The sequence below is a fragment of the Miscanthus floridulus genome, chromosome 6 (genome assembly GCF_019320115.1).
Source record: "Miscanthus floridulus cultivar M001 chromosome 6, ASM1932011v1, whole genome shotgun sequence".
NCBI lineage: Eukaryota > Viridiplantae > Streptophyta > Magnoliopsida > Poales > Poaceae > Miscanthus > Miscanthus floridulus.
Window position 1 is genome coordinate 114,648,980 of NC_089585.1, and position 12,361 is coordinate 114,661,340.

The 12,361-nt window shown below is 43.5% G+C and overlaps 1 protein-coding gene and 1 long non-coding RNA gene across 8 annotated transcripts; one reads left to right on the forward strand and one right to left on the reverse strand.

The window, feature by feature from the left end:
• Positions 1-271: 271 nt before the first annotated feature.
• On the forward strand, positions 272-5,138 carry LOC136456652 (uncharacterized). Of its 5 annotated transcripts, none has more exons than XR_010759503.1 (5): positions 272-980; positions 1,144-1,588; positions 1,761-2,066; positions 3,199-4,056; positions 4,850-5,138. It is a non-coding gene; the product is annotated as an uncharacterized lncRNA (long non-coding RNA). The 5 variants fall into 5 exon arrangements; XR_010759504.1 differs by having other exon boundaries at positions 3,199-3,972; XR_010759505.1 differs by having other exon boundaries at positions 1,144-1,670; positions 3,199-5,138.
• Positions 5,139-5,803: 665 nt separating this feature from the next.
• On the reverse strand, positions 5,804-9,790 carry LOC136456653 (sulfoquinovosyl transferase SQD2-like). 3 transcript variants are annotated; one of them, XM_066456577.1, is made up of 9 exons: positions 8,726-9,790; positions 8,498-8,615; positions 8,343-8,416; positions 7,865-7,920; positions 7,701-7,763; positions 7,538-7,625; positions 6,920-6,997; positions 6,774-6,830; positions 5,804-6,649 (listed from the first exon to the last, which is right to left on the reverse strand). In XM_066456577.1, exons 1-9 carry the CDS (start codon positions 9,166-9,168, stop codon positions 6,130-6,132), a joined length of 1,497 nt encoding a protein of 498 aa, XP_066312674.1. In that variant the 5' UTR covers positions 9,169-9,790; the 3' UTR covers positions 5,804-6,129. The 3 variants fall into 3 exon arrangements, with proteins under 3 accessions (XP_066312674.1, XP_066312673.1, XP_066312672.1); XM_066456576.1 differs by having other exon boundaries at positions 7,701-7,784; positions 8,726-9,789; XM_066456575.1 differs by having other exon boundaries at positions 7,538-7,784.
• Between the last annotated feature and the right edge of the window lie 2,571 nt (positions 9,791-12,361).

The window sequence follows — 12,361 nt, forward strand, 5'->3', positions numbered from 1 at the left end:
GATGGCTGCGGTGTACTGGGTGGAAGCGAAGTGCTCCAGAGAGTTGAGGCGACTGTCGACGGCGGCATAGCGCTAGAACCGGGCAGCTTCTAAGTCGGAAGAAGCGACGATCCAGGCGAGATCCGAGGCCGTCGAACTCGGATCGGAAAGAGTCGAATCGCTGGATCAAATCATCGAACATCTGGCGAACTACTGGATCCATGGCGCCGTGGGAGTGCTGGAGGCGAGTGAAGTGGGAGTGGGCGGGTGGGAGGGAGTCCTCCAGCATGCGCGGTGGCCGAAGATCGGCGGCTCCGATACCAGTGTTAGCAGCCAAAGCCGCTAATCGGAATTGAGGAAGAGGAACAGTAGCTATGGGAGGTAGCTGGCCGGCCACGGTCGAGTTCTATTGCAACGTAATGTAATGTGAATACAAGTATAGGGTTCCAAGATGATTCACTCTCCCTCACAGACCCCTCTTATCTCACTCTTGAGTGGGCTTCTCAATACAAGCGGTGCAAGCGGCCCATTCTGGCCCAGCTAGCTTCAAGTTGCGGGAACGCTTCCTCTTGGGCCTTGGAGCTGCCGACGGATCCCCAGGGTGAGGCCTTGCTGACAAAATGGAAAGCGCCGCAGGCGGATTCGGAGGGGTTTTCGCCCTCCGAGGCTGGAAATCGCCGTACCCTCGCCAACACACCAATAGAATCGCCATCACCAGTCAGGTAAACTTCAATGCAAGCCATTGTACGCACGTACTAGCTTGTCGATGTCCAGTTTCAGGCGTCCAACAGAATGCCATCTATCCATATCTTGAGATATGCTACAATTATACACATGGAGATAACTTTAATCTGAGCAAGACTTCAATGGGAAGGGATTGCTAAGTTGTGCTATTTATTCTGACCGGAAGGTCCCGGGTTCGAGTCGCAGTCTCCTCGTATTGCACAGGCGACTGACACCCTTCCCCAGACCCCGCACAGAGCGGGAGCTCTCTGCACTGGGTACGCCCTTTATTCTTATTTATATTCATATATGTTTCTACAAGATAGCAAAAAATTCAGGCATGTTTAACGTTGATTGGCTGAGATCTCACATTTGTTGCTCATACATTCATTGGTGCTGATGTAAACCAACAAGTTACTGTTCATGAATCAATTTTGTCAGGTAGACCAAGACAGCGTGTGTCGATCAAAGACCAGCATGTCTGCACTGCCAACAACAACACATTGGAGGAAGCAAGCAGGCCCTCTGTTGTTTTACTTGCTAATTTTATTTTGTTTCTCAGTTTTTTCATAGCAGTGTGTTGCTCTGAGCAGAAATGTTTTAATTCAAAAAAGAAAATCCAGCAATGAATTGTCATGATTGTTGTTGTCCATATCTTGCTCCTCTGTTCAAATGATGAGTTTTGGTACTGAATTATGAATCGTCAAAGGTGATGCCAATGGAGAGTTTATGTAGCAATTTCAGAAGATGATGTTTGGCTGTCATCAGTAATAGCAATTTGTTTTAGACTGAACTGATACATTTTCTCCAGTTTCAGAGTGACATTTAGATTGGAAATTAATACTATTGTTGGTTCGTGCAGCATCGATGCAAGTCAATGGGCAAGGTCAGTTTTTTTATATATTATTCTTGCTGCTTTGCAGCTGTTCACGTTGCACAAATGCATAGATATTGCACTGATGATGGAGGTAGATTTGCTGTTTTACAGTTGAATATATTTGTTTTCAATTCTTCCATTCGTTACATGTGCTTAATAAAAGACGACCTCATAACTGTAGGAGCAAGAGGTCTTTTTATAAAGAGGGATATGCTGAAGAAGATGGCGGTGATGCTAATGCAGCCATTTTTTTGTTAAGTACGATAGAATGCTCCATGGTCAGGATAGAAGAAGAGACAAGAAAGCCAAGCAAGACAGACTAATTGTCAAATTTCTGAAGAAATATATTCATTATGCGAAGAGCCTTATTCAACCGAAGCTTACTGATGAGTTGACCTTTTCCAATACTGCATACAGAGCCATACAAAGTTGGCGGAGATATTATTTTTTCTATTGTGCATTAACATACCATGCTTTCCTCACCAAGGTGGGGGCTGCTTTCTTCCTCTTCAATACACTTCTGTATTTCAATGTTTCTTTTTTTTTTTCCTGCGGTGCATATTTGTTGATCTATTTGCCTTTGTTACCAATGACATTAAAAATATCTTGGGTTTTTATTAACTATGCCCATGCAATTTTACTGATTTAGGAGAGGAGATATTGGACAGACAAATTGCTGTATGCGAACTTTACATAGAGAAAGATATATCAATTCTTCAGTTAGATAGTTCTAGATGGAGCAAGGGTGAAGTCTGAATTTTGGAAGAAAGAAATATGTCTTTTTGGTTTGTTAGATAGGAGATGATACTTGTGCATGGTTACTAAATAGTAAAAGGAAACCTGCTAGGAAGTAACTACGGTTCAGCAGTCCAGAACTTGAAATATAAAATAGATAGGCCACCAGCATTGCAATACAATGAGTCCTACAATAGGCAGTCTGCATGCCATACAACTCATTTTTTATTTTGTGTTGTTTTTCTTAATGCCAAAACAAGGTTATTACTGTAATTAGTGGAGTTGCAATGTAATTGTTCAAAAAGAAAAACACCGGAGAGTATACCAGTTTGTGAAAGTTCATAAAATTTTGAACTATTGTTTCAAAAAGGAAAACACTGGAATCTAATTTGAGAGAGTATACCAGTTTGTGAAAGTTCATAAAATTTTCAACTATTGTTATCTTTATTTTTTGACTTATTCACTGCAATATATGCGCTTATTCTAAATCTTTGTGATTATGTTTTGTGGATTAAAAATTACTATTGTCATGTTAAGCATGTACATATGTTGATTAGCTCCTTGGACAATTAACATAGCATTTATGCCCTTTGGAAAGTAGTATTGGCCTGTAGAAGTGATACTCTGAAGTTCCTTTGGTTTCAGCTACATGTTTTTTTTTTGAAGAATTGATTAATGGCATAAAGATGGAAGGACAACTTGTATGTTTGGCTACCATTGTTAGAAATAATAGGGATAATAATATGATGTGGTGCTATTGGGTTCTAAGAACTAAAAAATCTGAATAATTTCAGCTTCATATGGGAATCTAGAGCATGTGTAAATTACTTGACCTAACTGCTTGTTCACATTCATCTCCATTTATGTAATGCTGGATTTTTCAGTGAAACTCTGCCTCCATACCTCAAAGAAAATCACCAGATGGCATTGTCAAGCAGATGGCACTCTGCTGAATCAACAAGAAGAGACTGAGGAGAGTGAGCCTAGAGCTAAGGTCATTGACCGAGGAAATATGTGATGGACTTTACTACACGTATGAAGATGAACATGATATGGGGGAGGACAATGATGATGAAGAATTGTAAAAAATGACATTACAGTTCCTCTGATGTTTATAATTTTTTTTCATAGGCACGTGCATGGCTACTATATGCAGTAACTATCATACTACAGCTATGCCTTCCACTTATCAGGCATGCTAGAATTTGATCCTACAAAATATAGTTTCCAGTCCACATGTTATATAGCACATAATAGATTTCCGAATGCCTAACAGCATATTGTCATTCCAGGTGGTGGTGTTCTAGCTTGTCTGAGAAACTACTTATTTACATTTAAACATCCAAATTGTAGCGTTTAATTAAATGTCGACAATAAGGATTCGTTACCTTGATATTTTAACATTAAGGTTTTAGTTCTGAAGTTCTTTTCTTTGCATCATTTTTTAATTGTTTCAGGCATGGTATGACTGTACATGTGCAAGCATCATTTTTTGTTTGCAAACCATACTGTTCAAACTTCCTTTATTTGTATAGTGCTTTGAAGGGGTTCGAAGATAGGCAAGGGATGTTTATTGAGCAAATTTGGTGCCACCAGTATTGTTGAGTTCATGCATCATGATCAATTGTTGCTAGACAGCTGGAGCTTGATCTCCCAAGGTAATTGTCATTAGGAGGATCGGATCCCATCCAATTCATTTGGTATTGGACTATCAAACTCAATTTGGCTCACCTCTACCAATTGTGAGTTACTGGTATTACTTACTCCACGTCTCCACCTATTGTGATTAGACAGAACAATATTAAATTTAGGAAAAATCGAAGTTTAACAGGGTCTTAGGGTCAATACATGCATAACTGCACATCTATAAGAGACTAGGAGTCAATATTGTTTTCGGCTTCACTGTAAAATCTTGTTTTTTCCTTCTAATCTAATGAACATATATTGGAGTCGATATTGTTTTCAGCTACACTATAAAGTTTCAGTTATCTGTTTTTTTGATTCAGAGCCATGCTGGAGTCAATTTGATTTCGGCTTCACTATAAAATCTTGTTTCAGCTTCACTAGAGTTTCAGTTATCTGTTTTTGATTCAGAGCCATGTTGCTTATCCTCTAAAGTTTCAGGGCTATCATTAGAAGGCACTACAAGTTCTCTATAAAGTTTTTGACTCAATGTTTCAGTGTTATCAGTCATATTTAAGTTCTACAGCAGTCAATATTGTTTTCGGCTTCACTCTATTTTTGGTTCAGAGTCATGGTGCTTACCCTGTAATTTGTTGTTACATTCGAGTCTTTATTATAACCTGTTTCTACTATAGTTACATTGTAAATTAACTTGGTTACATACAATTGTTGTTACCTTTCAGTCTAGCTGTTCTTACTATTATACAGACAAGTTCCAGCCGGCGTAAGTGCAGAATTTTGTTGAGCGCTCTGTTTGTGTGTGGTCTTATTCCTTTCTGAAACCAATTCATATGTTTTCTTCATTATAAAATGTGCTCCCACTTCTCAGTTAATAGAGATGTTTAAATGCAGGGTAGCTGGAAAACATTCCGTAACTGGAATTGGATAGTTGATCCCGCAAACGGTGGTCTTCTCTTGAGATCGCGATGGATGTCATACAAAACATAGAAAAATCAGATACTGAATAAATGTGTATGCCCAGAGGTGATGGTAATTGTTTATTACTTTGGGCCTAGAATAATATTGATTTGAGTTTGTGATGGCTTCTACACAATAGAAAAATCAATATTTTGTCGTTGTGCTTCTATGCATTAGAAATAATATTCTTTCCGAGTTTGTGACTAGGTCAATGGTGATATGAGTTTGAGACTGCTTCTATGCATTAGATAAATCAAGCTTTATGGTTAAGGTATATGCATTCGAAAAATATTCTGATTTTGTATTTACAATAATTAGACTTACAAATTTGATTAGTATTCTTCTATTATGGAAGATTTTTTTTAGACACAGTGCGTGCCGCACGTGCATCTCCACCAGTACAATTTAAACTTACAAAAAAAATCCTTTTAAGCTCTTTGAACTACCAATTTTTCCTTAAACTTAAATATCATCTTCAACTCTCAAAACTGTTAAAATTACCACCTGCCCTGGTTTGAAGTGACTCGTAAGGTGGGTTCATCCTATTTTATTTTAAAAAGATATATTTTTTAGACCATGAAAAATGTGTAAGTTTCTAAAAATCTTGAGAAAAATCCTAAATATACAGCAATGCATGATAAATGCAAATAAAATGTTTAGAGCTCATGAAAATATCTCTAGAAGCTTCTAAAAATAGATTTAGTTTATAAAAGTGAGAAAAATATCCATAAAAAAAATCCAGAACATCAAAATTTTCCTTTAAACTTTCTTCGCCACAAAAAAGAGGAAATTTATTTTGCAGTCACTCTCACAGCACAAGTTTGAAACACTTTGCAGTTCGTTTCACCTTCTTTGCTACTAGAAAGAGAAAGCAAGCTGACTGAATGATTACAAAAAAAAACTATTTATTATTCAAGATATATTATTATTATTATCATTGTCGACTGCAGACCAAATTCCTACTAAAGGATCAATACTAGTACTATATAGTGTAGCAAGCCAAGAAGAAGCATTACATAGACACGGACGATTTACAATCTAACAACCTAAACTGTTCATTATATTCTTCAGTGAATCGGAATGCCGAAGCTTGAGTTTCCTCCCCCTCTAATCCTGAAACATATCCAATCATCTGCCATAGCGTCCTCCGCCCATTTTATACAAGGAAAGGGGGAAAAAAGGGACCACCAACCATAATAGTCTCCTCCTATGATTCATGATTGCTTCGCTACAGCATCAGCATTGGCAGCCCCAGGCGTTGTCGGCCTCAGCAGCCGCAGCACCCACTGGAGGGGCCGCAGTAGCTGCGCCCTCTTCTTGCGCCAGAACCAGATCGCAGCACTGTACTGCTCGTTCCGGATCTTCCTCGTCGCTGCTCGCCAGTCAAACTTCTCCATCTCCTTCCTGGCAGCCCTCCCCATGGCCTCCCTCAGGTCCTCGCTCGACAGGAGCTGCTCGATCTTGCCAACACAGTCATCCACATCCCCTGGTGTGTACAGAAAGCTCGTCTTCCCCTCCTGATCATCAGGTATGATATCAGGTATTCCTCCAGCGCGAGCCCCCACTACCGGAACTCCCGATGACATGGCCTCCAGCACCACAAACCCCAGCGTCTCTGACTCAGAAGGCATCACAAACACATCCCCGCTAGCATAGGCCTGTGATAGCTCTTCCCCTTGCAACATGCCCGTGAACACCGCCGGCATACCTGAGAACATCTGCTCAAGCTCAGCCCTGCACAGAAAGACAGAATCACATTCCCCCCTTTTTCAAATCTCCCCCCACTAATCCACAAGAAAACCAAATCACTTCTTGGTTCAATACTAAAGCATAAGGGCCAGGAAATAACAATGCTGACCTGAATGGGCCATCTCCAATAAATGCGATCCTTGCTCCTGGAAGTCGATCCATGACTCTGCAAAATAACAAACCTACGATCCAGCATCAACCTTGTACATACCATAGTCCATAGCATTCAAAATACCAGGCACATAAAGGGCTCACCTCTTAAGAAAATCCAAGCTTTTCTCAACTCCTAAGCGCCCAACATAAAATATAAGTGGCTTTTCTGGTTCGCCATTCCTGCTCCAACGAAAACCAGAACACATTAGCACCACAGTTAGGCATGTGTATCTAAGAAAATATTTGCTCATCGCAATAACTACTCAGACATTAACTCCACCTATGTTGTCTCAACATAGCAGGTCCCAAGCCCTGGTAAAGGAGTAGGGTTGTGATAGGCATGGCGAGCCAACGTTAAATCTAGCCATTCTAATGGAGATGAAACCCGAAAGAAAACCGTTGGGGCGTAACCCTCTTAGCGACGCGCCATATCGGAACCCGGGTATGGTGTTAAATGGGCAAGGGCCGGGTCGACACCCCCTTGGTGACGCGCCGTGTCGCGATTTGGGCATGGTGTCAAACCCAAAGACTTAGCCTTAGATAGGAGTGCTTGGAAAACAGCTATTCACGTGCCTGAACCTTAATTGCTTTTGCTGGGTTTCAACTCTAGCCTACCCCAACTTGTTTGGGACTTAAAGGCTTTGTTGTTGTTGTAATAACTACTCAGACATTGAAATGGACAAATACAAAACTGCATGATGGGTAGAAGAATATACATACGTTAGCCTTGAACGCATTTCCATATTGCGAAAACGAGGATGGAAGCTTTCTGAATCAACACCCTTGTTCCAAAGGCGTATTTTATTGGCTGGAAACATGCACCGTTTGAGAGATGGTACAATTAACAAGAACAAGAAAGTACAGATAAAATTGTTAAGTAAACCTGCTGTAACACGGGCAGCTTGAAGATCCTTGCCGATCGCAACGGATGGTACCAGTGTGAGGTCTGCAGCTCGGTGCAAGAATTCTATATCAAGTGAGAAACATATCGGTCACTTAATCATGCAAACAGAAATGCATTCCTGTGATAAATGATTGAAAACTTACTTATAATTAGCCACATGGGCTTGACAAGCCAGCTGAAAGTATATCTGGGTATATAACTGCAATAATCAAAAGGTTCAGTTCTCCATGCAGCCGTGCAGGTAAAAACTATGATGCTAGGATATGATTCACATAGGAGTCCTCTACAGAATGCCAACAAGTCCGAACAAAGATTTTTAAGGAGCCTCCAATTAGGTTGATGTGGTTTTAGGCTTTTAGCCAAGCTAAAGAGAAGATGACTATGCTTTGTTCCAGTTGCCATTCTCTTGCTGCACACTCAAATTGTCTGGGTTATGAAATACTAGAAATACTCACAGGCCTTGTTTTTCGTTTCACGTTTCAAACTGGTGGTTCGATGAGTATGCTGGTGAAAAGCAGTATATGAGAGGAGCAGTATGCCAAGTAACTGGCAGTGGAGAGCGGTGAATAAATCTGATTCAGTTCTTTGACAATTGAGATACATTTGGAAGGAGAAACTCACATTGGAACGTGCGTGTGGTATGACAGTACCAGAGGGACGCAGAGCAACTTTGCTATGATAAGCGCGCCAAATACCTGCCAAGAAGGAAAGAAACAGTTAGCAGAAATATGAAGAAGGGATAATACAGCGTAGTGAGCAAGTGTAGTGGAAATGACCATTATCCCAGGGGAAGAGGCGTGAATAATGTCAGGCTTGAATCTAGCAACTTCTCCGATGATTCGAGGACTGAGGGCTAGCGAGAGCGGAACCTTCTGATACCAGGGGCAAGGGAAGCTGGGATCAAATCAAACAGGGTTGTTATTATTGGTGGTATCAGCATTCAGCAGCAGAGACGATAGAGAGAGCAATAGTAAAAATTAGAAGGGGAAAGCTAGCAAGCTCACCTCCATGACCCAATTAGCTTGGCTCCGTGGAATTCCTGAGGCACGCCCTCATGCGTAGTGACCACAATCACCTCGTCGCCCATCTCCCGGAGGTACTTGATGAAGTTCTGGAAGCGGTTCTTGTAGCCGGAGACGTAGGCGAAGGGCGAGGGCTCGACGAAGAGGGCGATGCGGCGGGGCCTGGACTCCGGCGCCTCGTCTTGGGCTCCATCTCCGTCTCTATCGTGGGCAAGCTCAGGCTCGAGGTCCGGGTCCGGGTCCAGCATCAAGACGGAGGAGGACGGCGATGAGGCGCACGGAATGGGGCGGAGAAGCAATCTTCTCAGGGGATGCCACGGGGAGATGCAAGCAGGGACGAACCGTGAGGGCGATGGGGAGGAGGATGCAAAGGCCCTGGTAGGCAGCGAAGGAGGCGGCTTGGGCGCTAGGACGGCCGCCGCCATGCCGGTGCCGCTCGCCCTCCTCTCCCTCTCCCTCTCCCTCTCCCTCTCGTGTGTGTCTGGGTCAGCCGAGACTGACAGAGCGGCAAATCTGACTATCCGAGGGGCCGTTTGGTCCCGGAACAGCTCCGGGGGCTGTTTTACGACTCCAGCAACCAAACGGGCCTGCCGACAGCAGCTCTACGGGAGAAGTCCCGTAAATCGCGCTGAGAGAGAGCGGAGATGGGGGACGGAGCTGAAGCCGAAAAATGTAGCTTCGCCCGGCTCCCGTGAGCTGCTGTGGGCCCAACGCAGGACGATGGCGGATTTGCCCCCACGCCGACGTCCGCCGCCGTGCGGGCGCGGGACGCCGGAGCTCGGTAGCCGGGGCGCACGGGGCCGCCGGGCGCGGCGAGCGCGGGGCCACCGGGCGGTGGAGCTCTGGGCGAGGAGGAAGGGACACGCGGCCAGGGAGCACGAATGGACGCGCGGCGGGGAGGCGGAGCTGCTAGCGTGGGGGAGGGAGGCGCGACGGCAGTGGCCCGTGGCCGGGCGCGCTCCCAGGTGCGGGCGGCAGCGGGATAAGCATGCGACTTCCAGAGGTTGAAGATGAGCGCGTACTCGCGTGCGGATGTGCGGTTGCATACCGTGAGCGACCAGATAAGGTAGGAAGAGAGAAATTAAAAGAAAAGAGAAAAAAGAAAAGAAAAAAGAAAAAAGTTAAAATAATAGTATTACGGACTACCTGCGGAAACTGTTTTGCAATTCACGAAAACGGCTTCAACTTGCTACAAGAATCTGCTCTTCCGACGAGTCAGAACCGAAGCTGTTTTTGGAGGAGCTCCTGCCAGCTCTGATTTAGATCTGATTTAGAGCCCTCTAAATCAGATCTAGAGGGTGTTCTTCCTCTCAGCTCATGGGGCCATCTGTCAGTCACTTGTTGGCTTTGATTTTTCTTCCCTTCGGCTTCATTCGCTCTCTCCATCAGAGCTGGCAGGAGCGGACGCGCTCGGCTCCATTCACGCGCGACGGCGCTCTCTCGTGTGGCGCACCGTCCTGCGCGCCGTCTCGGATGAGGCTTCCAGCGACGAACTGTCAAAGCTGATGATGGAGCGACAGGGTCACCGGATTTTTTTATAATTTAGCCCTTTTTTTAAATTTCTCACAAATAGATACCTGACAGAAAGAATTTAGGAAATGGACTCTTAGCTCTACCGCCCACCGAGCTCCTAGGCACGGTCCATGACCTGCCAGGGAGCTCGGCGCCAGAGTGACTAGCGCCGAGCTCGGCGCCGTAGATCTTGGCGCCGAGCTCGGCGCTGTAGTGACTAGCGTCGAGCTCCCTGCATTTAACCCCGGCCCAACCTTCTTGCTCGAGCGTTCTTCCTCTTCTTTCTTCTCCCTCTCGGGTTTTTCTCTCCCCACTTCACCCTACATCACGAATCGACATATTGGACCTTGAAAACCTTGATTTGATCCGTAGATCTTCGAGAGCAAGGTATCCTCGCTCCCCTCCTTGTTTTTTCGCATCAATTAGGTATATATTAGTCGGATTTTTGGACCTAAGAATCGTCATCACTCAGGGTTTCATTGTATCCCTCAATATATGTATTATACAACCATAGGTTGATTCCAAGGCGTGGAAAAAGCTAGCAAACCTAGGCGCATGTAGTTATGTTATGGGTTCGTTGTTGTGGATCAAATGAGAAATCCTAGGTTTAGGGTTTAATGTTAACTGCTTTCGGTTCTTAGAATGAAATTGGTTGTATTGTAGTTATGGTTCTCATTGATATTTATTTGTGATGTTTTGATTTATGTTTGTTAAATTACATCTGTTTTGTTAGATGCAAGAAATGTTTTGGGAGGAGTTTTGGCGAAAATGGGGTCGTCCTCGAGAATTATACCCCGACACGTCTAGCAAAGATGCCCCCGTCCCTCCTGACCTCCCTGTCCCTAACTGTGACTGTGGTTTCCCGGCCCATGTTTTTTAATCGAAACATCCGGACACAACGGCGCGTTGCTTCTACACATGTAGTCAGTTTAATGTAAGAAATTGTTTGCACTATCCTTTTTCTTTATTTGTGTAAGTATGCTACTAATATTTTATTAGAATCTCGTTGTGTAGGACCATGAGAGGTGTTTTTTCTTTCAGTGGATCGATAGTGCAGACAAGTTTGATCCTAGGTACCTTTTGTTCGACGATTGGTTTAGAGGGAGACATCCACGTGAGCACTTCAAGCGGTAGGTTCCATCCCCCCTAACCCTCCGCCAATGACGGCTAAGGAGAAGCACCTAGCCGCAGTTAGACGACTCGATGAACCTCCTCTGTGCGATTACGGAGATCGAGCTATGATAAACCCTGAGAATATATTGGAGTTTGTGTGTCCAAACAAGCATGAAGTAAGTACAAAGTGTATGTGTTGAAATCTTGAGCTATATGTGTTCATGTACTAATGTCTCATTATTTAGGTGTTTTCAATGGCGAAGTGTCATTTCAAGGAGTGGTTGTATGGTCCTAAGAACCAATGGCCGGAAGAACCGCGGAGGGTTAAGGAAAAGAAGAAAGAAAGGGTAATCTGCAAAGTACATCCTATCATGTGCGAATGTGGTATAAAATCCAACTATGGCCTAGTCCCTTCGGAGCTTGGAACAGGCCATTATTACGGCCATATAATTGAGTATGATGAGGTTCGTTATTTTTCTGGTAAACATGAAATCGTATTTTGTTTGTTTTGCTAAGACATATATGATATAATATTTCTTTTGAACATAGCACTAGGAAATGCAGTTAGGAATATTATGATGGTCAAGCTAAGTTCTTGGATGAACTGAAGAAGAGGCAACTAATTGCATGGAAGAGGGGATATGGACCTGACTACGTCAACCTATTCGTTAAACATCACAAAGAAAAAATGCATGAGTTTGCTAGACAGCGCGGTATTTGTAACCCGATCGATGTTGGGCTTAACAAATAGGGATTGGAGAGGCGGATGACGTTAGAGGAGGAGAGGGCAAGGAATGAGGCAAGGGAGGAGATAAGAGTACAGATGCAGGTCTTGAACAAGCATGTTGCTACATTATGTGCCAGTGAGTGCTTGAAAACCTTTTTTCGTTGCCTGGTTTTAAATATAATATAATCACGTTGCTAACTGATTGCATTTTATACAAAAAGGGATTGGTTGCAGTGGGGAATATGCTACAGAGGTGGCTCGTGCAA